Here is a 25,604-nt window from a genome sequence, read left to right as displayed (position 1 = left end):
TCATTGCAAAAAATCCTTTGAATGTATCACGTTTTCTCTCATAACTTTGTGAAGGATAATAAAATAAAATATTTCTCCTTTTTTTATTTATTGGTGAGTAATTTAAAGAATATTAATATGTTTATTTAACAGTTTAAAAGACCCCAATGATTATTAACTTTACTCCATTGTCATCAAATACCCATCCTTTCTTCATTTTCACGAACCTCACAGTGAAAACGTGGAGGTAGTTTGAGATACATATACATAATGACATCAGCTCGTTACGTAAATTCCTTAATGAACTGTAGTCCCCTTCATATTCATTCAGATTTATTTTCATACTCCCCTCGTGCATCTTGGGGTTTCTCACTTTATCATCATAGCTAGGGCCATTAGAGATCTGAATAAATTAATGTAAAAAGATCACAAATTAAATTGGAATTCAATTTGAAAATGTAAATTTTCTCTGTTTAGTCTACCGCGAATTTGGTGTATTATATTCTGCTTAGTTCTTTGGGAAAAGTGAGTCGTGGGAGTAGAGAATCATATATAGAAAATATTATAATGAAAATAGCAAACACTATAACCAAAATTTTCGCTTTGCTTGAAATGTCTTTTGCGCATTTCCTTCACAATAGTAACGTTGACATGTTAATTGCTTCAGATTTACATATTGTGGAGCAACATACCTATTGCTTAAATATATATAATCAACTACACTACACTTCGCTTCATATATTTATGTATCTGATGTTTGTAAAAATTAAAAATTTTTATATACCTACATACATATTATGTATGTATAGGTAGAATCACGATGTTTAGCAATTTAAGACAATTAACTTTTCACTATTGGTGGCATTTTTGTCTAATCAGCATTAATAATGAATTAAATAAACAATGAAACACGCAACATTGTATAGAAAACTTTATATTATGTACGCCTACATATAAATAGAAGGGTGGATATCACGGGCTTTGAACTAAACGTATAAGTAAGAAAAAAACTTTATATATCCTACCGTTTTTAATTTTGTATATATTAATTTTTCCTCTTTACATGTTTATCAGAGTTACATAACATCAACTGCAAGGGAAAAATTTTTCAATTTATGTGAGCATTGCCTGCCCATTTTATCCTCCTAATAAGACATATCTTTTACGGTCAGAGATGATTTTCAATTTTACCTTTTCTTCTTTCGTAATTCTTCCAACATTTATGACGTAATCTTGTGGTTATTTACATATGTATGTATACATGCATGGATGAGATCCTCTGCAACTCTTAGAGAAGAAAAACTGTTGGGACTTATTATTTTGTCTTTTCATTTTTGTATTGTGTGTGTCCATAAAAGAGGATATTGAGGAACGAAGAAAAGACGAAAAAGGCTAAAGTTACAAACATTTCTATGATAATGGAATCCACAGGATAAGATATGACTGGTACTTCTACAGAAAAAAAATTCTTGGAGGATACTGAAGTGTTGTTCAACTTGTACTATTCACTTGATGTTTGATTTTTATGCTTTGCTGCTTTTTAAAATAAGATTTTATTTGGTTATTTGCTTGCTTTATGAGTTATCCGCGTGGAAACATTAACTTCTGTGACGGGTTTATTTATTTTTTTTTTACTATTTTATGAATGCAGAAGAAGCGTCTTTTCCTATTCACTAAAAAATGATTAAATTAAAGTCTTTAATACTATATTTAAAAAAAATCTACAGCCAAGGTTGTTCTTTATAATTAGAACTTACATTGATTTTCACAAAGCGTTTATATTATAGTCTTGGTGATTATTATATAGCCTTTTGCAACCTTTTGTCCTTTCTTCTAGTTTATCTTAATAGCATGCATAGACTTACGATACTATACAGTATACATACCTACCTATATATAAGAGTTCACGAGGGAAAAGTTACGGAAACCCCATTAAGTGTTTATGAAATTCAAAACTACGTAATTGAGTTCTAATACGAGAGTAAAGAAATGAGATTTTAATCAAATTTACATCTAAAGTAAAAACGTCAAGTCGCTCACGAAAATATTACATAATACTGTTGCTTCTATTTACCAAAAAATACCGCGGCCGCAATTGTTTTTTTTTACGACGTATTGTATATTTTAGCTTGTGATGTCCTGATGTACACCACACACCTTAATATATGTGATGAGTGATGAGTCTCCTTTTTTGAGATAACAAAGAGAATTGAGATACATATTTGTCAATGGATTTGTAAGCAGTGAGAAAGAAAAGAAAGAAGATAAAATTATTTAATAATGCTAAGTGCGCAAACATAAAAGAAAACTTGTAAAACTTTTAATGGTCACAAAATCATGCGGATGGATGGTTTAATATTTCTTATTTTAGGGTGTACCCCAAGTATATGCCTATGTGTAATATTCCACCTTGGACCTTCCACGGTGAGTAGGGCACTGGGGTAAAAGTGAAATTTTATGACCAATCAAATTTTGTTGAAAGGACATTCTAGAGAGACTTTTGACTTTAAGCGAACATTTATTTCATTTTATGCAAATTTATAAAAAAAAAGTTATTGATAGGGTTTGAAAAAGCCAGAGGTGCCTGGCTTTTCCTTGTTTTTATAATAGTAGCGAGAGAACAATCTCTTCAGTGTGAACCTGCAGTTTAGGCAAAAATATGAATTCACAAAGAAAGATGCTCCATTCGCCACAATGAAGAATTTGGCGCTGTATTTATTGAGAGCTTTTGCGCATGCTTTCAATTATTCCTGTGCTTTACGTTTACTGTGAATAATCAAAATTTGGAGGAAGGGATCATGTGGAAGAAATACTCCTCTTCGTGAACAGTCAAAGTTCATAAAGTTCATCAGTATTAGGTTGTATGTCGTTGTGTAAAGACTACACACGCCGTGGTGATCTCAACATACATATATTATCATTCAGTGAGGGCGATTCCACCAATTTCACAATTGATTGCCCAGAACAAGTATATATAACTTTCTAAGCAGAATACAGGAAAATTCTGATACCTCAGGTGGTGTGAAAAGTGGAAATTGTTCAACGACAAAATTCAATTTCTCTTATTTGGATGACCTTTTACGTATTGGTTGAGTTCACGAAGGATACAAAAGTCGATTTACAAAGGCGCGAAGTGCGTTTAGGAGTTGCTGAATGTGTTGTGATAAACGATACACAACAATAACGGTCGTTTTCACCCGTAAAGTGTCAAGTGAAATGTAAAAAGTAAATAAATGAGATTTATTTTGAGTGCGGATTATGGTAATGTGAAAAAAATAAACCATATAAGTATGTTTTAAATTGTATGTATGTGAATTACTGGGGTGATTGTGATTATTTTGCCGGCAATTTCACAATCCCTACGCTAGGGGAAATCCACATACATATTAGTGGAATTATTTTCTCATTCTAAACAACTTTATTTTACAATGCGGGATTGCTAGTGCCATTGAAGGATTATACATAGCAAGACGATGATGCTGCTAATGATAAGAATGTTGTTGATGATGAAGTGATCATATCTTCCCGATTGGATTATGCTTTATTCTGGGAAACACATGATAAACATTTTGTGGAAATGTGGTGGATTATTCTGCTGATAATTGGAGATTTATTTTCATTTTCTCCGGGTAAGGAGTTTTTTTTTTATAAATATTTTACATCAATTTTCATCATTTTAGTCCAGCACATATTCATTTTTTTTATTTGCAAATATATGGATTTTAATTAATTATACCCTTTAGATTATATTTATTCAAATAATATTAAAAACTTATATTGTTAAATATTACTAAATTCCCAAAGGGTTTTAAGCGGAGCAAACAAAGTGAAAATGAATTGTTTATGAAAAAGTCATTCATTTTCATAAAAATTGGATTTAATAAAATGAATTAAATGCTGAATGTTGTTCTATCCTCCATGCCACAATTAAACAACAATCACCATAGAATTGTGCGCAAAAGTTTCCAACAAAAGGATTAATGTAAAAAAAAAGCAATAAAGCTAACAAAATATTAGGTGTTACAGATATGTGGATTAAGTTTAATAGTCTCTTGAGGAAAAAACTAGCAACTGCAGCGTTCTAAAATTCTTTTATTTCAAAATTTTACCTCAATGAAAGCCTGTCTCAACTCTGGAACATTTTAACCCAAACACAATGTAACAGCATGGAATATAAACTTACATATTTCCCTCTCAAAAGTTACAGAATATTTCTTCATTATTTTGTATGTCACCTATTTATTTTACTTGGACATGCTTGTATGCCACGTGCACAAAAGTGCTATTTAATTGTACAAATTTCATACATAAATCTAATAATTTAACCACCACGGCTTTGCTGCTTTCATACTCTATTTTATAGCTTTTTCTCGTAGACTTTTGAGAGTTTATTTTAGCGCAATAAGCTGTGACACCTTGTAAAACTCACCATATACCATTAGAAACAACTTTTAGCGCGTTTCTGAAGTACATATCTATATACCTATTTAGATAAAGTACGTGCTCCGTTTGTACATTTCTCTATCTACGATTGTATCTATCTATACTATAAGTTATTAATGAAGGAAATCAACTTTTAGAATTTAAAAGGTTAATCAATAAAAATTTCATCCTTAACATGAAAATATTGTTTTGACGCTAATTCCTTGCACTCACCTTCGAAGAAAAATACCTATATCGTGAATTCCTTGTCGCATTCTAATTTTATTTATGTCTGTTAAGAAGACGCAGACGCCTGCCTCAATATATACAGACTATATAGGTATAAAATATATAAGGCATTGTTTGTTTGGTGTATGAGTGTGTCGACACCTTGACCAGGAAGAAAATAATACGTAACCATTCTCCACTGAATGTCCCTCGAGGTCTGTAAATTTAAATTCTCATACATTCGAATAGCAGCATGAGCTTGAAAGCTTCAACACAATGTTATATACATGTTATCCATTATCCTTTTGTGTTACAAAACAGTGGTTGTTGTGCTAAAGTTGAAGGATGATGCCCGTTTCACCTGTTTCACCCACACCCAAGCATACAAATGAACATGAACTCATATTCTTTTCAATGACCAGCCCATCTTTCTATGCATTGTTGTGATGGGTTTATTTAATGCAAAGGGAAATCCCACGTGTAGTTGATTTAGCAGTAGTACAATAATTGTTTGAATAAAATATAAATCTAAAAAAATAAATAACGAGGAAGATTTAATTAAATTAACTATAATTTTTTTTAAATTGCAAAATACAATATAGTCATTCGATGAACATAGTTTTTGAACACAAAAATTCCCGTGTTTACACAAATCACATTCGCAAATACAACGTACTATATTAATATAAGTATAGCTATATACATATATATCGACATAAAAAGGGCACGTGAGCGAACATAATTTATTACCAGAATTACAAGCAATACTGTCCATTTAAATTAAATTTAGAAACAAAACAGAAATACTACTATACTTCATCAACGAAATTTTAGAATATAGGTATATATTTTAAATTTTGGAGGGGTGAGAAAAGCTCTCATGATTGTGATATTTCAATGATATTATTACGCTCATATGCATAGAAAACAAATTACATTATTTTATTCTTTTTTTTTTTAATCTTTGTCTATCGCATGCTTTTTTGCAAAGCTTAGTTCCACCCTAAAATACATGCATGTATAGGATTCCTCGTTGTCCGATAGTAGAGTTTTGTGAGTGTATGGGAAAACTTTATGGAAATAATGTAAGGATGCAGCTGTGGTGATGATACAATTTTACAGCTTTGGCTGAAGCTCAACTTTAAACCATAAATAAGTATGTGATGATGAAAATAACTTGATATGGGAAGTTTGCTCATACTTCGAATTGCATATAAACCTTCCTACAAAATCGCAAAATGTTCGATCGTTTCAGTACATGATCTCTAAGCTTGCTTACTAAACGAGCTTAGAGCTTTTGTGGTAGATAGTTTTTACTTTTAGTTAAATGAATTAAATGATAAAATAGGGCAATGTCGTAACAAAAATATATTTACATGAATTGCTCAATTACAAAATGATATGGAAATAGAATTGATGCTTTTTCATATTGTGTTTGGACCGTAATAAAACCAAAACACGTGCTTGGTATTACATAAGTATCCCATATTAGGTATATAAGGATGGGGCATAATGAAGGTATAATAGTTGCTACAGCAACAGATCAAACTGGGATTTGTAGGATCTTTTTTTTTCTCAAATATAAATGGTCAAAAAATTGATTTTTATGAGTATTCCTTATGACCTAATTATTTTTTTTTCATAATTGAGTTCATAAAAGTAACTTATATAATTGGTCTTTGCAACTTTTCATTCATTGCAGTTACTGAAGCACTAAAAGTCATCAATCCAGAATCACAGAATGAACCATACTTCACATCAGAGTCAGGAAGATATAAATTTGTCACAGGAAATACAATTTTGCTTCCGTGTGACGTAGCACATGCAGGTAATTTTTGTCATATATATTGTTTACTAAATGAGTTGGTATTTAGGATTTTTTTAAAAAAAATATTTATACGGATTAAATTATTTAAAATGCATAAAATGTCATTAATAGAAAAAATGTTTTAAATTTTTACTAACATGAACATTATTAATGTGAGCAAGATTATAACAGTAATTTAGGATAGGTAATATTTTGCAGAGATTAATTTAATACTATACATATGAGCAGATTAGGTTTATTTATTACGCTGTAATAATTTATTTTCACTCAAAAATCAATGATTTTAATACATTGTGAACAAATCATAAAATTTGATGACCAAAAATTTATAAAAAATATTTTTTTTAGCCTGACAGGGTTATTCTCTTATTAAAAGACTACACCAGCTTCTTTTAAATACCTTTGTTTGAATCATTTAACTAACTTTACAGTTCCATATTAGTCACGAGAGTGAATAGACGCATCTAGTTTTCTCTCTGATATTATATTAATTTTGAGCTTATTGGAAAGATGAAAGGAGATTTTTTCGATTTTTTATAATCAGAACAATTTTTCAACATCTGTGGAGTGATTAAAATCAACATTTAAAAAGGTGTGAAGTGATTTTCACGGATTTTCTTTTTTGAAGAGACTTGAATTTTTCCTTTGTTAAGTGAGACAAATTTTTTCATCTGAAAGAGTGAAAAGGACAGTGAGATGGCGGCAGCGCCGATTGGCGCGGGCCGAAAAAGAACGATGAATTTGATAAAGGAATCAGAATTCCCTCCATTGGACTCTGGTGGTCAGAAGAGTAAGAGGAATAGAAACATTTTTGTGTTTGGGAGAGGAGAAGAGAGTGAAAGCCCTCGATATTTGGTTGTTGAGAGAAGTGATGATGGTGAGAGTATGAAAGCGCTCTCCGTGTTCAAGGTGAAGAGAGAGATCAGCAAGTTAGTGGGGAAGGTGAAGCGTTTGCAACCGCTGTTGCAGGGTAAATCGCTACTTATTGAGATTGCGTCGGATGAGCAAGCGGATAAGCTACTCAAATTGAAGAATTTGGCTGGAAAACCAGTTAAAATTTCATGGCACCCATCAATGAACAAGAGCAAGGGGATAATTGCGTGCTACGATTGGACGTATATTCCTCTCGAAGAGCTAAAAGAGGAGCTTAAAGCATTCAATGTCTCTGATGTTAAAGCAATCAAGAGGAAAGTTGAGGGAGGAAAGATGATCGACACAGGCACATTTATTGTGACCTTCGATTCGCCGAAGTTGCCAGAATCCATTGACGCGTTTTATTACCCTCTCAAGGTGAAAACCTTCATACCCAACCCAGCTAGATGCTTCAAATGCCAGAAGTACGGGCATTTTGTGGATAAATGTCGTATGGCAAAGAAGATTTGTGCAAAGTGCTTGCATAACGAGCACGAAGGAGAATGTGTACATCAACATGTGTGTGCGAACTGTGGGGAGGATCATCTCTCGTGGTCCAGGAAATGCACAGTTTTCAAGCAAGAATTTTCTATTAAGAAGATAAAGGTCACACAGAAGATCTCATATTTTGCGGCTAAACAGGAGTACATGAGGACTCGGAGCATGGATTTATCTTTTGCTGAAACCGTGGCAAAATCGAAGGCTACAAAGTTGAGGAAGCAAATTAGTGGAGCTGGGAAGACTGTCTTTCCTGGTTATGAACAAGACAAGCCAGAGTCTGCCGGAGTCAACGGGGTGGGACTTCCCTCCATAGAGTTCGTAGAGTCATTGAGAATGGATAGAATGGAAACTGATGAAACACAACCTGGATCATCAAAGGATGGACAGCCTTCGAGTGTCTCCTGAGGAGGCACATCTTTGGGTGCTAAGGCTGACCTTAGCACCGGTAACATCTCAAAAAGCCCTTCTACAGGGACAGTAATCAAAAATGCCTTGAATACTTTAATTGAAGAAGATATTTAAATTTCTTAAATTTCACACTAAAAATGTAGTAGCTATAGTTGAATGAATTTTTAAAGGGACATAATTGGATTTTTGGATACAAAAAAACAAGATTTGTCCCAGGAGTAATGGAATTTGAATTTATGAAAGTGAAGTTATAGCTAAACTTGGTTGTAGTTTACAATTATTTAGTAGCTGCATTTCTTCATTTAATCACTAATTTTCTTTAAAAAAAAATTGTCAAAGTTTTTTATATATATATTTTTTTAAATTAGACATATCATAGTTTATTTGTATTTGGTTCCCCTAATGGGTGACAAAGTTTTTTCTTTATTTGGGAAGTATCTCTTTTATTGTAATTTATAAAAAAAAAATTGTAATTTATTATACACTCTATGGCTATGGCCCCTGTGTAATTCTTATTCTTAAATATAATATATATAACTAACTTTAAACTATTTCTATATGTAGAAAACGAGATAATAAAAATTTCTAGGAACTAGTTATGTATATATGTACCTACTTTGTAATCAGAACGTAATAAATTTCTGAGTATAGTATTTCCTTGGAAGAGTTAATAATGCCAAATGGAAATGTTGATACGAGTAACTTTGTCTTATTACGTTTAATATATAAGTATTTGAACCTACTCTTACATTATGTACGTATGTATGTTGAACAGAAACTTAATAACACGATATCACATTAAATATAATTCTCTAAAATCTCTAGAATTATATTTCATTGGTCGAGGTAAATGTTTCATTTCCAACCATGGTTACTGACTGGACCTAGAAATAATCTCCTTATTTTGTACTATTTACCAACATATATATGTATGTATATATCCGAAATCTGTTTAGGGTGGCGTTAAAAATACTATTAAAAACTTTAAATATAAGAAAAAGTAGCAGACAATAAGTAAGTTTATGTAATGTTAAATGGAAACTAGAACACCCCGTCCAAATATATGAATGTAAAAAGGGATTATAGTATTTAAACAAATTTCAACTTCCTATTTGTATGTAATAGTGTCGAGCTTATTCATACGTATTAATGCACTTCCAGATTCATATGTTATTGCGTGGAAAAAGGGAATAGCGATTTTAACAGCGGGTAAGCATCAAAGTGGCGAATTAGTAAGTTTGCAATGAAATACCATTACTAAAACTTGTCTCCCCTTATTAGGAAAAGTTAAGGTATCCCCTGATGCTAGAATGCATTTAATCAACGGATATACGTTACAAATAAAGGATTCTGTGCCGCAAGATGCAGGAGTTTATGTGTGCCAGATAGCAACATTAAATCCACTCGAAATAACGCATACAGTAGATATTTTAGGTGAGTACAGATAATGTTTTGTATCATGGAGCATTTATCAGTGACCAAGTCAGTGACATTTTGCTTTTTCGTCACTCACTATCTGCAACAAAAGCAATACAGAACTTTTTCATTTTCATTTCCTACTTAATCTTTTTCCCTTCTTTCTCTATCAGTACCACCTGTGATACATCACGTGACATCAGGAGGTAGTTTACAGGTGAAAAAAGGAATGCCTGTGTATCTGGAATGCTTTGCTTCGGGAAATCCAGTACCAAATATCACATGGACACGAAAGAATAATGTACTTCCAAATGGTACGTTTTTTGTAACTTTTTTTTACGTGGGGTAGTTTTCATCAATATGCGTAATCTAATATGTATCTCAAACTTTTTGAAGAACAAGAGGATGGTATTTATGAATTTTCTATGAAAATGAAAGAACTTTTGAAGACAAGTTTCAAGTAAACTACAAGTCTGAAGAAGGCAATTTATATTATAAAGATTTAGTACAAAAATCCTTTTCTTTTATGGGTATTTGATTTTTTATTAAATCGAATTGTGAAAAATCGAGATGGTTTTATTATTGAGTAAATTATTTCTATCTAATATCTTTATCATTTTTTTAAGGTGTATTTTGTAAATGAAAAAAAAAATATGACAAAAAAGATTTGAATAATATCCTATTTATTTTTATTTCCAGGCGAAGAATACTTGCCATCTACAGCACTAACAATTGAGAATATGGACCGACACAAAGGAGGAACTTATATTTGTACAGCAAATAATGGAGTTGGACAGCCAGCAACTAGTCAAGTACTGTTACATGTACTATGTAAGTCAACACTTAAATTAGTACCAATTACTGAAAATATTTTTATCAGTCTGCAATGAATGAATGTTATTATGATGCCGGTAAACCTCTTCATGTCAGTAGTGCACGCACAACTGTAGCTGAAGTGGGGCAGAACTGTAAAGAAATATATAACATATGTAACCTACATAAATGTATCTTGTACCTACATATATATTTATAGTTAGGCTATAGTAGAAGTCACCCAAGAAACATTCGCATGTGTGCATGGGTAATTCAATGCTGAATGTGGTGAATGAATGAGAGAAGTGAGCAAAACAAAGAAAGAATCCTTTTCCTTTTGAAAAGCTCCGTGCAAACAACTTCTTCAGCCAGTGTGTGTGGTAATTCCATATCATTCTATACTTCAACCATCGCACAGGGACTTTCCATCTACTACTTCTTTTGTCGAACAAATTTTGCAGAAATGAGAGGGATTTTCGTATATCCTTTAAATAACAATATTTCATTCATCCGTATTGTAAACATGAACTTGATTCACGAGTTTGCTGCTATACAATAGCCATCGTTGAACGTATTTAAACATTCATTTATATCTTGGCAATGTCCTAACATACACATTTAGCAATGCCTAAAGACATTTTAATTAAATTGAGAACCTCATTTTAATGCACACACAAAATATACCTATTTTTTATTAATCATCCCTCTGGCGATGAACCGAGGTCACATTGTGATCCAAGAGTGGTATTTTGTGTGCTATTCAATAATTCTATGCATAGCTTTTTTATTAATTTCAAGTCAATTATATCAATACTAGTCAACCCGAGCCCCCAATCATGTGTGAGCCAACTCCATTTTAAGCTATAAAAGGGGGGCGTATATTAGTAAGGGGGATGAATAATACGATACCCCGAAAAAAATTTAAAATAAAAAAAATCCCGTTATCTGACCCTTCAGCAGGTAGAAAATAAGAAAAATCAGTTTTTCCATGGGGGCGCTACAAAGGGGGGTTAGGGCGAAATCCCATATAGCGCTTGCAACTCGTATTGACCCCCTCTACCCCCATACCAAATTTCATCAAGATCGGCCCAGCCGTTTCGGAGGACTTCATGTGCCACAGACAGACAAACATTTCAGCTTCATATATTAAGATAAAGATTTAAAAAAAATACTATATACAAAAAAGTGAGAAATGACTTTGGCTCGAGTCTTTTTTCTTATACTGAAAAATGAATTTTAATGGGACTAAATTATAAGAATGATTTGATAATTAAAAAAAAAATGATTTTGAGCAAAACGAAAATATTTAACAAATATTTCCTGGAATTTAAAGATTGAAAGAGTTTTATAACGGATGAGTGAGTAATTGAGAGGATTAGATTGATTGAGTTGATGAGTGGCAGATGAATGATTACCAGAGGAGGGAATTTTAAAAATTTTCAGAAGAACGAGTGAATGAAATTTATTTGAGGATTTATTAATTGATAAAGAGAAGCCAAACTGGGTAGTTGATCGATCGAGGGTCATTCTTGGGTGTAGTTGCTAAAAATGTTGAGCCAAAGAGACTATGTAAAAATTTGTTGTTTCAGATTGAAAGGAGACTTAGAATGACTAAAACGTGTAATTTAATATCATTTCAAATAATAATTAAATATATATAATGCTTATTCGATAATATTGATGAGTAGGGCAAACGGGGAGAGCACATTCGAATAATAAATGCTTTTCAGATAAAACACAATAAAAATACGTCAGCGAAATGGAAAAAGTGCTTGTTTCTGTTCAACTTGAGTGTTCTATGGGGATAAATTATTGCTTTCGAGGGCAAAGAATAACAATTTTACCGTCCGACTCTGAGACGAGTCCGCTGTTTGCCATCTCGTTCTGCTCCACTCAAAGCTCAATTTCAGTCAGCTGGATTGATGCCATGAGTATCTCTATCTTTTTACCCTCTATATAGTTCTGAAAACAAGAACATATTCATGCAATTTGATTTTTATTGGAATCCTTCCTAAAGCGATGGGTTCGCATTTAAACGAGATATAACGCTACAATAGTCCATTGTTTAGAGGAAGTAAATTAATGATTCCATGAAATTTGTGAATTTAATTAATTGGCAAAGCGTGATTTTTTATTTAATGATGAATCATTAATTTTATGTTAAAGGAAATAATTTGGGAATCTTTATTTTATTGTGAAAATGAAAATGAATTTTAAATTTTAAAAATTACATATTTTACAATTTTTTTCTTTTACAGATCCACCAGAAATTAGCTTAGAAAGACCAATTGTACATTCAAGTGAAGATCAAGAAGCAATGTTGGTCTGTATTGTACATGGAGAACCACCACCAACGGTAAGGAAATAAAAAATCTTTACAAAATAAATTAAAAGTCAATCATAACGCGTCCAGTTATTAGAGTTGGTATACCACAACGCGGATGGGTCAGTCTATGCGTTGTAATTTAATTTTTAAGTAGTATTAGTAGGCAAAGTTGATTTTTTTTATGAAATTCATCAATTCGAAAGACAAAAATGGTTATATCTCAACTTCTATTGCACATACAGAAATTTCTTGACTAGTTCTGGAAAGGTATTGAAATAAGCTATAATCTGACATATATTTCGATACATTTCAAGGTCACCTCCAGAACATAAAATGGCGGATTTTTGTTCGACAAAAACAGTTTTTTGCACTTTTCGTCCTAAAGGAATAGTTCTAGAGGTTTCTGATGTTCTAGAAAGTTGTAGAGTTTTGCAAAACCTCTAATTTGATACCAAATTGAGCAAAATCGGACATTCCGTTCAAGAGATATGGCTGTTAGAACTTTTCAAATTAAAGAATTTTTCAAATGGCCATATCTTCTAAACGGCGACATAGATTTTCTTCATTTTCGGACTGGTGAAAGATATTAAGTCAGGCTACAACATATCAAAAATTCAAGGAAATCTATGATCGTGATTCGGAGATATTGCCCCTTAAAGTTAGGCAATTTTTGTTTTTGTTTTTAGCGCCTCTTGCGGATGTTTTTGAAACTTGGAATGTTCTAAACAGTTGTAGGGCTTCTCAATACCTTTCATTTGATACCAAGGTGGTCAAAATCGGTCAAGCCGTTCTCAAGATATATCGAAAAAACACTTTTTGCTTTAGGCCGCCATATTTGCTAAACCGCTTGACCGATTTTCAAGTATGAATTGTTGATGAAAACGTCTCACTGAGCCCTACAACATACTAAAATTTCAGACCTCTAGCTATAAGGGAAGTGGTTGACGGTATTTCAAAATGGCGGACGGCAGCCATCTTGGATTTTGAAAATGCGAAAAAATGAAATTTTACACCCACATTTCTATAGAAAACTTCAAACCGGAAGTCTCTATCTGTTACCGTTCTTAAGATATAAGGTAAAGTTTGGGCGACCGGCGGGACGGCCGGCCGGATCAAAAATTTTCCACCACCATTTTCGTAATGTGGGATGTCTAAAACGTGCTCATACCAAGTTTGAGCCCGATCTGAGGTGGTTGGTTTTTCCGACGATTACAATACTTGGTATGCCACGATTGTGGTATACCAACTAACTAAGAGTTTGATCAGTAAAAAAAAGAGCTTATAAAGTCTCTATATTTACAATTCTTAAAATCCTGAAATTATAGGTTTCTTTAATGTTAAAATTATTAAAGACACTATTATACTATCTAACTTTGAAGCTCTCTAACCAAGTTGATTATATTTTTTTTCTTTTTAATATAATTTCAAATTATGCGTTTATCTAACACATAAAAATTGCTTCAGAAATTTAGTAGGATATGTAATATACATAATACATAGATAGAGATGTTTTTTAAGTGAAATCTCTGTCTGGCTTTAATATGTATGATGTAGGACGGATATTGATTTTTTGCACGATGGGTGGCAATGGAAAATGGGTGAAGAGCTTTTAACTGTTTTCAGTATCATATATCTCCTATTGGATTGTCACATGCTACAGATGTGTAAGAGTTGGTTTCCCACAAACTCTAGTTCATTTATTGAAACCTACAATTTTCAACATACATATTTGTCTCTATGTTATCACTATAAATAGACACCCCCAAACAGTATTTTAGCTGAAATCAAAATCATTAAATCTGATTTGGTGGTAAAGCGTAATTTATATATATTTTTTAAGGTAACATGGTACGTAAATACAATGCAACTACATACAACTGAAAATTATATTATGGGTGCACGAGGATCACGACATACCCTTTTAATAAGAAAGGTTAATACGCAAGATTTTGGAAATTACACATGCATGGCAGAGAATGATCTTGGACGTGCAAAGAAAAGTATAATGTTGACTGGGAAACCGAAAACAGCTGTATTTCAGTCTCCACCTGTTAGTCAATGGGGAGATAGGTTTGTATAGCATTCTTAAAATATTTATTAAATTTTTAATTTAATTCAACAACCAAAAGAAATTAGAATAAAGAAAATCACAACTTAAAAGGAATTACAGCTTAGCTCTCTTTGGTTAGCCATTTTCAAATGATTTCATTCAATATTTTCAGATACAACATTTCATGGGCTGTGGATTCACATACCCCAATAGAGGAATTTAAATTGTTCTTTAGGAGGTTGCCAAAAGGTCGTACAAATGATGAAAATAATGAAGATTCCGGTGGTTTTCCAGCGGGATTCAGTGAACAATTACAACCTCTTCAGCATCAAAGTCAGCAGCAGCAGCAGCATTTTGGTCGTCGTGGTTTCTATCGGCGAGTAAGTGTCTAAGTAACGTATGTTCTCAAATGAAAATGTGGAAATTTTAATCTGGCTCGTCCGTCATTCACTATGTATGTACTTGCCCACAGCACTGACTTAATGTAATTTGCATCACATAAACTGAATGTTATATCATTCGACGCGCATTCACAGCGAAATAACCATACCCATAGTGTGCATTGTGTGGCAAAAGTTTTCTACTTAAAATTAACATTTGGTCATAATACTTATTGTTGTTGTTCAATTTTTGGTATATTCATATCTTTTTTTTATATCACAATATTTTAATAATTCATTAATAATAAGTTTTAAAAAATGCAAAAATTAACAACAAAAAATAAGGGAAATAGATATTATATTTCCTTTATAGTCAGAATCCTTATTTCTCTTTTTCTGCTTTTTCCATTCTATTTTAATTAATATGGATAGGGGAGAGCGGGGTTAAAAAAGTCACTTAAGGGTTTAGAAAAAGCTCAAAATATCATATTTCCCAAACAGATAAAGCGAAATGTATAGCTCAATTCTTTAGGATATTTCTTGCCCTACAACTCTTTCTCAGATCATTTTGTTCTATCTAGCTAGGAAATATGATATTTTAAGCTTTTTCCAAACCCTTAAGTGACTTTATTAGCCCCGCTCTCCCCTATATTTATTTTATTTTCATTAAAAAAAATATTTTTCAGAGTAATAGCACGCATCATTTGGTTGTACCGGCATATGAGTCGCATTGGTACAAAAATGGACATGGCAGTATCGTTCACTGGTCTGGAAATGACTGGAGAGATGTCATTTTGCCTGCTATACCATTATCACATCTCTACACGCAAAGTATGAGTTATCTCATCCATGGCTTAGAACCTGATCATCAGTACGAAGCTAAAGTCCAGGCGAGGTAAAATCACTTTGCATCGAAACTTATTGACTACATTCACATTTTATCAGATTATACATAATACATACAAAACAGATATTAGATAATTTAATAAGAATAATAATATTTTTGAATTTTATCGATATAGAAATAGATATGGCTGGAGTGATGTATCAGATCGTTTCATTTTCTCAACGCCCAATTCAAGTGAGTACCGAAATTTACTTCTTTTCCGTCTTTTCCCGTGAATTCACGTCAATGTCATTTTTACGATTAAAGCAACAATTTGAAAGGAAACATAATCTCAGGGCGAATTCGAAAGGAAAATCAATTTTTCTCATCTTTGGCTATACCTTCGCACAATCTTTTTACATAGTATGCTGTTGATGCAATTGAGTATAACGTGTGCATGTGCATTGTCGAATAATGCATATTTTTGTAAACCAAATGTGCTCTCAGAGCATCTTCGGTACATACAAAAAATCAATTTATTTATTTCTATTCCTAAACCGCATTCATCGAGAATTGGCATCAGTTTATTGACATTTATTGACAATCGTACATATAAGAAAATTTCGTTCATTGGTTGAGAAACTCAATCCTTCCTTCCTTTAACGTATTTTTTGGTGAGATAAGGAAAAAAATATATCGATTGAAGATTATATAGTCTTTCTATGTCCCTTTTACTTTTCCAAAAGTAAAAATCGTTGACAGTTCAATTAAACTTTTACTCATCTAAATTGAAAAATCCAAGTTTTTATAAATAAGCCTCTGCAAGTTTTAATGAAAATGCAAATTCAATAAAATACAATCCTGAACAATTAATTGAAATATAAAATATTTCTAACTAGCATCATTGCTTGCATTTAAATGAGCTGCAAATTAATATTTGCATCACTTATATTGAAAACTATATATAAAGTATAAAAAATTAAAACTCTTTATATAAAATTATACTTTTTGCATTTTTTTTTCATGAGACGTTTTACTTTTCAGATTCTGAAGTTCGTGATATGCGATCAACTCAATTTAATGGAGCAACTTCGAAAAATTCCGTAATTTGTGGGAATATCCTATTCATCCTCCTGACCATAATTATGTGTCATATCTTACCATTAAAAAAATGAATATATAAGACTATCGTTACATTTTCACAGTAAAAACCTTTCTCCATGTTAAAAAAAAATCTTACAGGAACAAATTTTCTGATGTGAATATGCTGCACAATTTTTGCAAAACATGAATAAGGATGAAATTTTATAATGAGAAAAATTCTTTTCTATCAAAAAACCATCTGTAAAATAATGAGAATAAGCTTTAATGTTTAATTATAGATTCAATGGGACTTAAATGTAATTTAAATATTTACAATTACAACTATTACAAAAGACCAAACCGATTTGTTTAAAAAGAATATTTTTTTATTTAAACAAATCCGCCAAAAACACAAATACACTTTATTTTGTTTTTTTTATAGGTTTAAGAACTTAGAATTATAAATACATGTCATATATAATTAGTGATTGAGAGATGTTTAATTAAATTTGCATTTCTATGTACATAATTATTATCTTTCTCAAGCATAAATTTTATCACAAAAGAGCGCAGTACCGAAATAATGTGGATATACAAAATTAAGTTATAACAAAAAAATCTTCCACATTAACTATTATGCAGTAAAATTTTAACAAATAAAATTGTAAAACAATCTATAAAGATTTCCATTTCATGTAAATCCCTAACGTGAAGCGTACATTTTTTGGAGGGTTCTTTGGACGGCTACTGACCACTACGGACCACATTACTTCACCATGATGGCTTCTGGGACACTCAACATCCTGTGCCATTTTCGTATCGGCGACATGCGGAATGAAAGGGGTGGTATTGTGCTTCACGGTGGACTTAAAGTATAGTTAGTTGTTGTTTCCAAAATACACTTTGTTTATATTTTGGTCCCTATTGCTGGTACTAGTAAAACGAGGATTTGTATGTACATAGTGGGGTGACTTTATGTAGGTAGATATATTTGGAGTGTATAAACATTTAAATACAACACTTTCTTCCTTTCCCTCTTTGGTGTATTCATTTAATTTTATATTGCTGGACAGTTGGTCACGAGAGATTGGGCTAGAAAGCGCAGCACATGCCTAAAGGGGATGATTTTGTAATGCTATTGTATAAATACAGGTATACTAATTTTGCAGAAATGCGTGATTCTGATTTTGTAGAATTAAAATTTTAATAAACTTTCTCGATTCTCATGCAAAAATATACACAGAATGGTGGGTAAAATATAAAAATTCCATTTTGCATGATATTTCTCCTTTCTTAAATTCGAAGTTGAAATATTGTATCTCAGTCTTGGCACCAAAGAGAGATATTATATATAAAAAAGTAAAATATTCCGAATGCAAATGAAATAATAAAATACCCAAAGAAATCTAAAAAATTAGGAAACATAAAATTTATGTTTGTAAATAAAGTATTAGAGGCATTATAACGCAATTAAAGTTGCTTGTGCGACGTTTTATTTATATTGTTAATTTTTAAAAATCTAATATCATCTATTTTTTCTTTAATATAATATCACAAATTAAAATATAAGTTTTATTACTTACATTTATTTTTAACTTAGAAAGTTGTAGGGAATCCTTAAATAGGTATAAATTAAACATTATTTTTCTACAAAAGTTAAAAATATTTCAAATATTTTAATGAATTAGGAATAAATTTGAACAAAAAAATATTTGTAAAGCGCAATCTTAAACAATCTTGTTCACAAGAATTTTGAATTAAAAAGGCTGGAGTTAAGTTAAAAACACGGGGGAAATTCAATTTATCTATATAATAAAGAAAGGCCTGTTTGTTGGTAATCGTCGTTCCGACTTTTCTATACAAATCCACACCGTTTGACCGATCGCGATGAAATTTGGTACAGAGGCCCCTTATAACAGGCGGTTTCAGATGGCCGTATCCATTTTCCCCCCAAAGCCCCCCTTCAGGTAGCCCCCATAGAGATTTCATGCAGTTTTTGCAAATTTTTGAATTTGGCGCCTGAAATTTTGTATGAAAATGATTTCTTCTCTTTGCAAATTTTTTTCTTTTTCCTTCGATGAGAGCTTCCCATCTATATAATAAAGAAAGGCCTGTTTGTTGGTAATCGTCGTTCCGACTTTTCTATACAAATCCACACCGTTTATCCGATCGCGATGAAATTTGGTACAGAGGCCCCTTATAACAGGCGGTTTCAGATGGCCGTATTCATTTTCCCCCCAAAGCCCCCCTTCAGGTAGCCCCCATAGAGATTTCATGCAGTTTTTGCAAATTTTTGAATTTGGCGCCTGAAATGTTGTATGAAAATGATTTCTTCTCTTTGCAAATTTTTAGCTGTGTTTCTTTCAGACACAGCTTTTGTGTACCGAGCAAAATCGAAAGTCGTCAGATCGGGCTCAAACTTGGGATGAGCACGAATTAGGGCCCCCACATTCCAAAAAACGTATGCGCCAAAAAATTTTTTCCGGCCGGCCGGCCGGCCGGCCGGCCGTCCGTCCGTCCGTCCGGAACCTTTTGCTAAATTACAAGAGAACGGTAATAGATAGAGACTTGCGGTAAACGGCAAAGTTTAAAAGTCGACTGGAAGACGTCAGATTATGACGTCAAATTTTACCCCCCACCCCCGCGTCCGCCATTTTGAATAACCTCAAAATTTTGTTTTCGCTATATCTCAGCCGCTATTATAGCTAGAGGGCTGAAATTTTGATATGTTGTAGGGGCCATCAAGAGCTTTCCAACGATACCTCATTTTCGAAAATCGGTCAAGCCGTTTAGTCAATATGGCCGTCACAATTTTTCATCGAAAATCGACCATAACTCGAAAACGGCTTGACCGATTTTGATCAACCCGGGCTCAAATGAAAGATCTCAACAAACCCTACAACTCTCTAGAACATCCGAAGTTTCAAAAGTGACCGCTAGAGGGCCAAAAATCAAAAACAAAATTTTCGATGAGTTTTCGATGAATATCTCGAAAACGACGACATAAATTTTTTTCATTTTTTGATATGTTGTAGCTGACCATATTATCTAGCTTCATGCCAAAAATGAAGAAAATCTATGGATCCGTTCTCGAGATATAGCCTTCCAAAGTTGGCATGTCATATCTCGGGTTCTACATGTCCGATCTTGATCAACTCAAGCGCAAATGAAAGGTTTCGTGAAACCCTACAAATGTCTAGAACATTACAACTTCGAAAAATGTCCGCAAGAGGCGCTAAAATCGAAAACAAAGTTTTCGAAAATTTCGAACTCGAATTTTTCGAAAATGGCGACATAGATTTTTTTCATTTTTCGATATGTTATAGCTGACTTCAAGACCTTTCAAACAAAAAAAAATTTATGAAAATCTATGGATCCGTTCTCGAGATATGGCCTTCTAAAAATTTATTAGCGTATGACTTTAATACTATTCCAGACTTTGCGCGTATTTAAATTAATTCGCGTTCTAGTTTGCTCTCACAAAATTGGTACACTGAAAGAAACACAGCTCCCGTAAGCTTGGTCAGCTTACCAGTACATTTTCTTTTTCCTTCGATGAGAGCTTCCCATCTATATAATAAAGAAAGGCCTGTTTGTTGGTAATCGTCGTTCCGACTTTTCTATACAAATCCACACCGTTTATCCGATCGCGATGAAATTTGGTACAGAGGCCCCTTATATCAGGCGCTTTCGAGTGGCCGTATTCATTTTCCCCCCAAAGCCCCCCTTCATGTAGCCCCCATAGAGATTTCATGCAGTTTTTGCAAATTTTTGAATTTGGCGCCTAAAGTGTTGTATGAAATGAAGACTCTTTCCGAAATTTTTCTCCGGGATTTATAAGTGGCCTCAATCAAACCATCACAATTTTTGTTCCTCTAAAATTTGCGCGAAGCGCAACAAATCCCCGCGAAGCGGGGCGAGGTAAATTGGAGCGAAGCGACAATTTACCTCGTTAGGTATATAAATAGAGTTTATATTTCTCTTGACTCTTTATGTCTTAGTTTAATAGTAAGGAATTTTCATTGGTAAGATGTCACATATTTATGTTATATTTGTATATAATACATTTATCAAAATATTCCTACTTATGGAAATATATGGATCAAAGCGGATATTTAATGATATGTATTGATTGGTAAATAAAATATTCTTGACTGCAACTCTTTACCAAAAATAGCTTCCTTTGCCTGTGAAAATTTTTGGAACCTTTTTTGGGTATAAGATTTAAAAGAAAAAAAAACAAGCACCGAGGAAGAGAAAAATAAAATACTTACACCAAAGGAAAACATTTGAACAGTGGGTATTGTTAAGAAAAAAAAAAACAATATGCATTGATTAATAATTCAGGATAACTCTTAAATCTTTCACATAAATTTTTGTACTGCGTATTTAGGGGCAATAAGCTCAAATTTAGTGAGTTATAAATTATTTATTGGTGTTTCTAGAAATAAGGTGAACAGTAAAAATAAGTAAATAATGTGAAATATTTTTATGAATGGTTAAAATAAATACATACTTAATGGTAATTGGTGGCATATGTACCTACTCAATGAGCATTATGAATGAATTCTTCATGTGATATTCAGTTGAAGTTCACAAAATATTGATTTATGGATTGATTTTTAATATTCTAAAAAGTTACCAGCTGGGGGTAGGTATGGCAGACTAATCATATCACCATATGGCGGGTAAGTTTAGTATTCACTTTATAACCTTCTTATATGTACAATGAATCTAAATATGTATGTAAATACTTTTAACCTACATATATGTATGTATATATTATGTGCATGATGCTACAAATATATCAAGAACAAAAAAAGTTAGATAACCACACCTAAACATACATACATATATTTCTCCCCAAAAGCGGTTGGAAGAATGCTTTTAATAAAGTTTGGAAACTTAAAAGAGCGGCGAAACAATAATAAAGTGAAAAAATATAGCCAAGAGAAAAGTTTCCCACAAAAAAAAATTTCGACGAAAATTCCAAATGACACGAAAACACACAAAATTCCCTTTCTACCTCTTTCAATTGAAGGCTATCCGTGGCACAGGGGAACATTGATTGTGAAGGAATGGGAGATGTGGGCGTGAATTTACATATTTATGTTCTTGCCATCCGCTGGAGCTTGTATAAGCTTTCTCTTTTTTTTTCCAATGTGCCTTTGGTAGCGTCAAACTTCTCTTGGCTTCCTGACAAGTCACTCTCGTTTGAAGAAATCAAGAAAACTATGAGTAACATAGTGGCTCTGCTTCTTAAGGCGAACCTTTAATAAGGGGTGACATAAATGACTTTATTATACGGTGATAAGTGATGAGTACGTAGCTTTTGTGCAAGCACGTTCATTTATAGCAGAATATGTACTTTGAAAAAATGGTACAGAAGTAGGGCAAATTTATGACTTAAGACTTCTTCCGTATATTCATATTAAAATATACTACAATACTTTTGTTTCAAAAAAATCTGTTTAGGCTTTTTTTTTACTATTACACATTAATTTGTTCATTACAAACTTCGTAAAACCCTAGTGAGAATTTCTTTATTTTATGTAAGATTTCTTGATCTCTGTTCTTATTTAATAGTACCTACCTATAGTTTTCGTTTAAGGCACTCGCAATATGTGCTAAAGATCATGTATACCATAACATAATTTACATAGCAATAGATACATAAAGAGCATAAACACAATATCCATTTATTTAAATAAACCAAATAAGGAAAAAAACGAACGGTCTTTGGTATATCATGAAAAAATCATAATTCGTAATTCCTATGGTAGATAGAGTTAAATTTTACAATATCTTGCTTCCAGGTTCATGAGGTAATATAATAAAATCCATAATATGCTCTTCTAGATTCAGAAGCATTTTTTGCTAACAAAATTTTACATAAGTACACAACCCATTTTATATAATATTCTTACAGGTTTATTAACAATTGTACTTTAATCAGAAATATTTTTTGAAATTTTTAATAGGAAAGTTCACATGACTCTGAAAAGATTATATTGTTTATCCATTTTCTAAAACTCATTTTCCTGTGGCTTTGTGGCTTGCTAACCATAAACAGCGAATACGTGCATAGCTTTTTTCTTCTTATTAGAAAACTTTTGAATTGCGTTTATTACTCTTCATCCTGTGTAATATGTTTACTATGTGGTATACGTTTTTTTTTTATAGAAAAGCAAACCCACATTGACTCAAAATGGCTCAGCGAAGGAATGAATATAAAGCACACTAAATGGCCATCCAAAAATACAGTCACATATAAAATTAGTATTAAAACGTTTATGTATTCCAACAAGAACCTTATAGAACATTAACTAGCCTGAGATTTTACCCATATATACAGATATGTATAGAAAATCACCACAAATTTTCCGTGTACCCTCACAAGAAGTGCGGTGTAGTATCACGAATAAATCTTACTTCAAAAGTAGAATACGAATTTCCTCGCAATAAAGTGAGTTGGAGTAGAAAAATTTTATTACATCAATTTAAATTGTAAATTTTGAATTAAATATTCTACATTTAATGAGTCAATAATTCAAACAGAAAAAAATGTAATAATGTAGAACATTAAACAAGAAGGACAGAAAATATATTTTAATAAAAAAGAATGTAAAAGACCATTTTCCGAGACTGTATTACTTACAGAGAAAATCTCTTGGATGTAAGAAGGTGCAATGTACAGAATACAAAATAATTTATTAGTCAGTGTGGTGGTTAGTGATGAAAATTTTATGAAAACGAAAAAACTTTTCAAGTCAATTTTTAAAGAGGCTACAAGACCTAAAAAAAAGAAAGTGATTAAGAGAAGACAGATATTCGTATTGAGATTAATTTTAATGTTTTTACATTTATTGGAAAGATGTTTAGTTACAAGGTTGTTGGGCATTAAGTAAATATATAGAAGGACCTAATTCAAAAAAAAATATTACATTACCTTCTGTCACACTATGCTTTTACTCCTTTTATCTTTTTTGTTGTCTACCTTAATATGAGGCTTTCGTGTTCGTGCAAAAATATTTCTGCAGAGGATAAGTTGAGAGATGTTCTTAAGCAAATGGAGTGAGATTTAGCATTCACTGCAGATGAGCAACATAGAATCCAATGGTACAACGTGCTCCGACACTTTTGTAGCTTTCCAAAACGCAGCACATCACACGATGGTTTCAATGAAATTGAATTTTCTTTTTTTCTGCAATGAGTACGACGGTATGTGATGTGAGATTGGTATCCACGTTGAAAGTGATGCCCGGCTTTTTTGGGACTCCACCCATTTTCACGCAAAATTGGGACATGGTTGATGTTTATTTATGTAATAGCTTCGAAGATGGAGTGCGTGACAACAGAAAGATCATCTTCAACGCCTTTTAAATAAATATCATCCCTTGGAATGGAATTTGCAGTATGTACAGGAAAAAGCAAAAAAAAAGTAGAAAGAAAAAACAAACAAGGCGCAATTGTATAAGGGTTGGGGCTCATACGCTTTCTTCTCTTCAAGGATTCATTCAAGTGTGGTTAAAAATTTATTGGTTACTAAATACACATGGCACGTTTTTTACATGATGCTGTATATTCTTTGTTTTTTTTAGCTGAAGAAAACAATGTAGTTTTTTTTTCATCATACACACTCAAGGTGGATGATTTAAAATTCATAGAAGTGATGAGTAGAAAATATAATATTCAAGAATATCTTCTTGATTATATAAAAGCTTTAAACTTTAAAGTTCTGGCTCAATGGAACTTTCAAAGTAAACTATAGGTATGCAAAATGTTGAAATTGACTTTTTGCAGAAATAACAATATGTAATATGTATTACATATTATAAACATACCATCGTAATTTATACTTTAAATATACAGAAAGACATCCTACAGATCTTGCTTCACAAGTTAAATAATTAATTTTATCAGGACAGAAAAAACTTAGAACCCACTTTAATGTGGTTTCTATTTTTATTCTATTGAAAATTAATTTGTACTTGCCACGCTTCATCTAAAACAAAATTTTATATAATAATAAAATATCAATCAAAAGCACATTATCAAAATATTTACAAACAAATTCACTCCAAGCTATGAATTAAATCAAACTCTCATTTTTAGATGGCTTTTTGTGGAATGTATAAAATAATGTATTATGTATGTACGTACATACATATATGCTATGTGGTAACCACTATTTAATATTATTTTATGTGTTAGGTATGTATAAACATACATATAAGTATGTAAATGAATATTGCATGCACACAGTAAACGATTCTCAATTACATTCTTCCTTTCGTGCTTGATAATTATAATTATTTTATTTCCTTGTTATACAGAAGGAAAAGAAAATGAAATTTTTTTTAACTATAAGTTAAGCACATATACTGTGTAAGCAGAATTATACACAACATATATTAAGTTTATTTTTGTTT

The 25,604-nt window shown here is 32.1% G+C and overlaps 1 protein-coding gene across 1 annotated transcript; it reads left to right on the top strand.

The window, feature by feature from the left end:
• Positions 1-2,829: 2,829 nt before the first annotated feature.
• LOC129786048 (protein CEPU-1-like) lies at positions 2,830-17,876 on the top strand. The gene is made up of 12 exons (XM_055820845.1): positions 2,830-3,608; positions 6,332-6,457; positions 9,440-9,487; positions 9,560-9,712; positions 9,868-10,008; positions 10,394-10,525; positions 12,766-12,863; positions 14,674-14,903; positions 15,056-15,263; positions 15,950-16,158; positions 16,286-16,344; positions 17,134-17,876. The coding sequence occupies exons 1-12, from the start codon at positions 3,557-3,559 to the stop codon at positions 17,262-17,264; spliced, it is 1,587 nt and encodes a 528-aa protein (XP_055676820.1). The 5' UTR covers positions 2,830-3,556; the 3' UTR covers positions 17,265-17,876.
• The last annotated feature ends 7,728 nt before the right edge of the window (positions 17,877-25,604 follow it).

The sequence above is a fragment of the Lutzomyia longipalpis genome, chromosome 1 (assembly GCF_024334085.1).
Source record: "Lutzomyia longipalpis isolate SR_M1_2022 chromosome 1, ASM2433408v1".
NCBI lineage: Eukaryota > Metazoa > Arthropoda > Insecta > Diptera > Psychodidae > Lutzomyia > Lutzomyia longipalpis.
The sequence above is the reverse complement of the archived record's forward strand: the minus strand, read 5'-3'. Positions and strand labels throughout refer to the sequence as shown.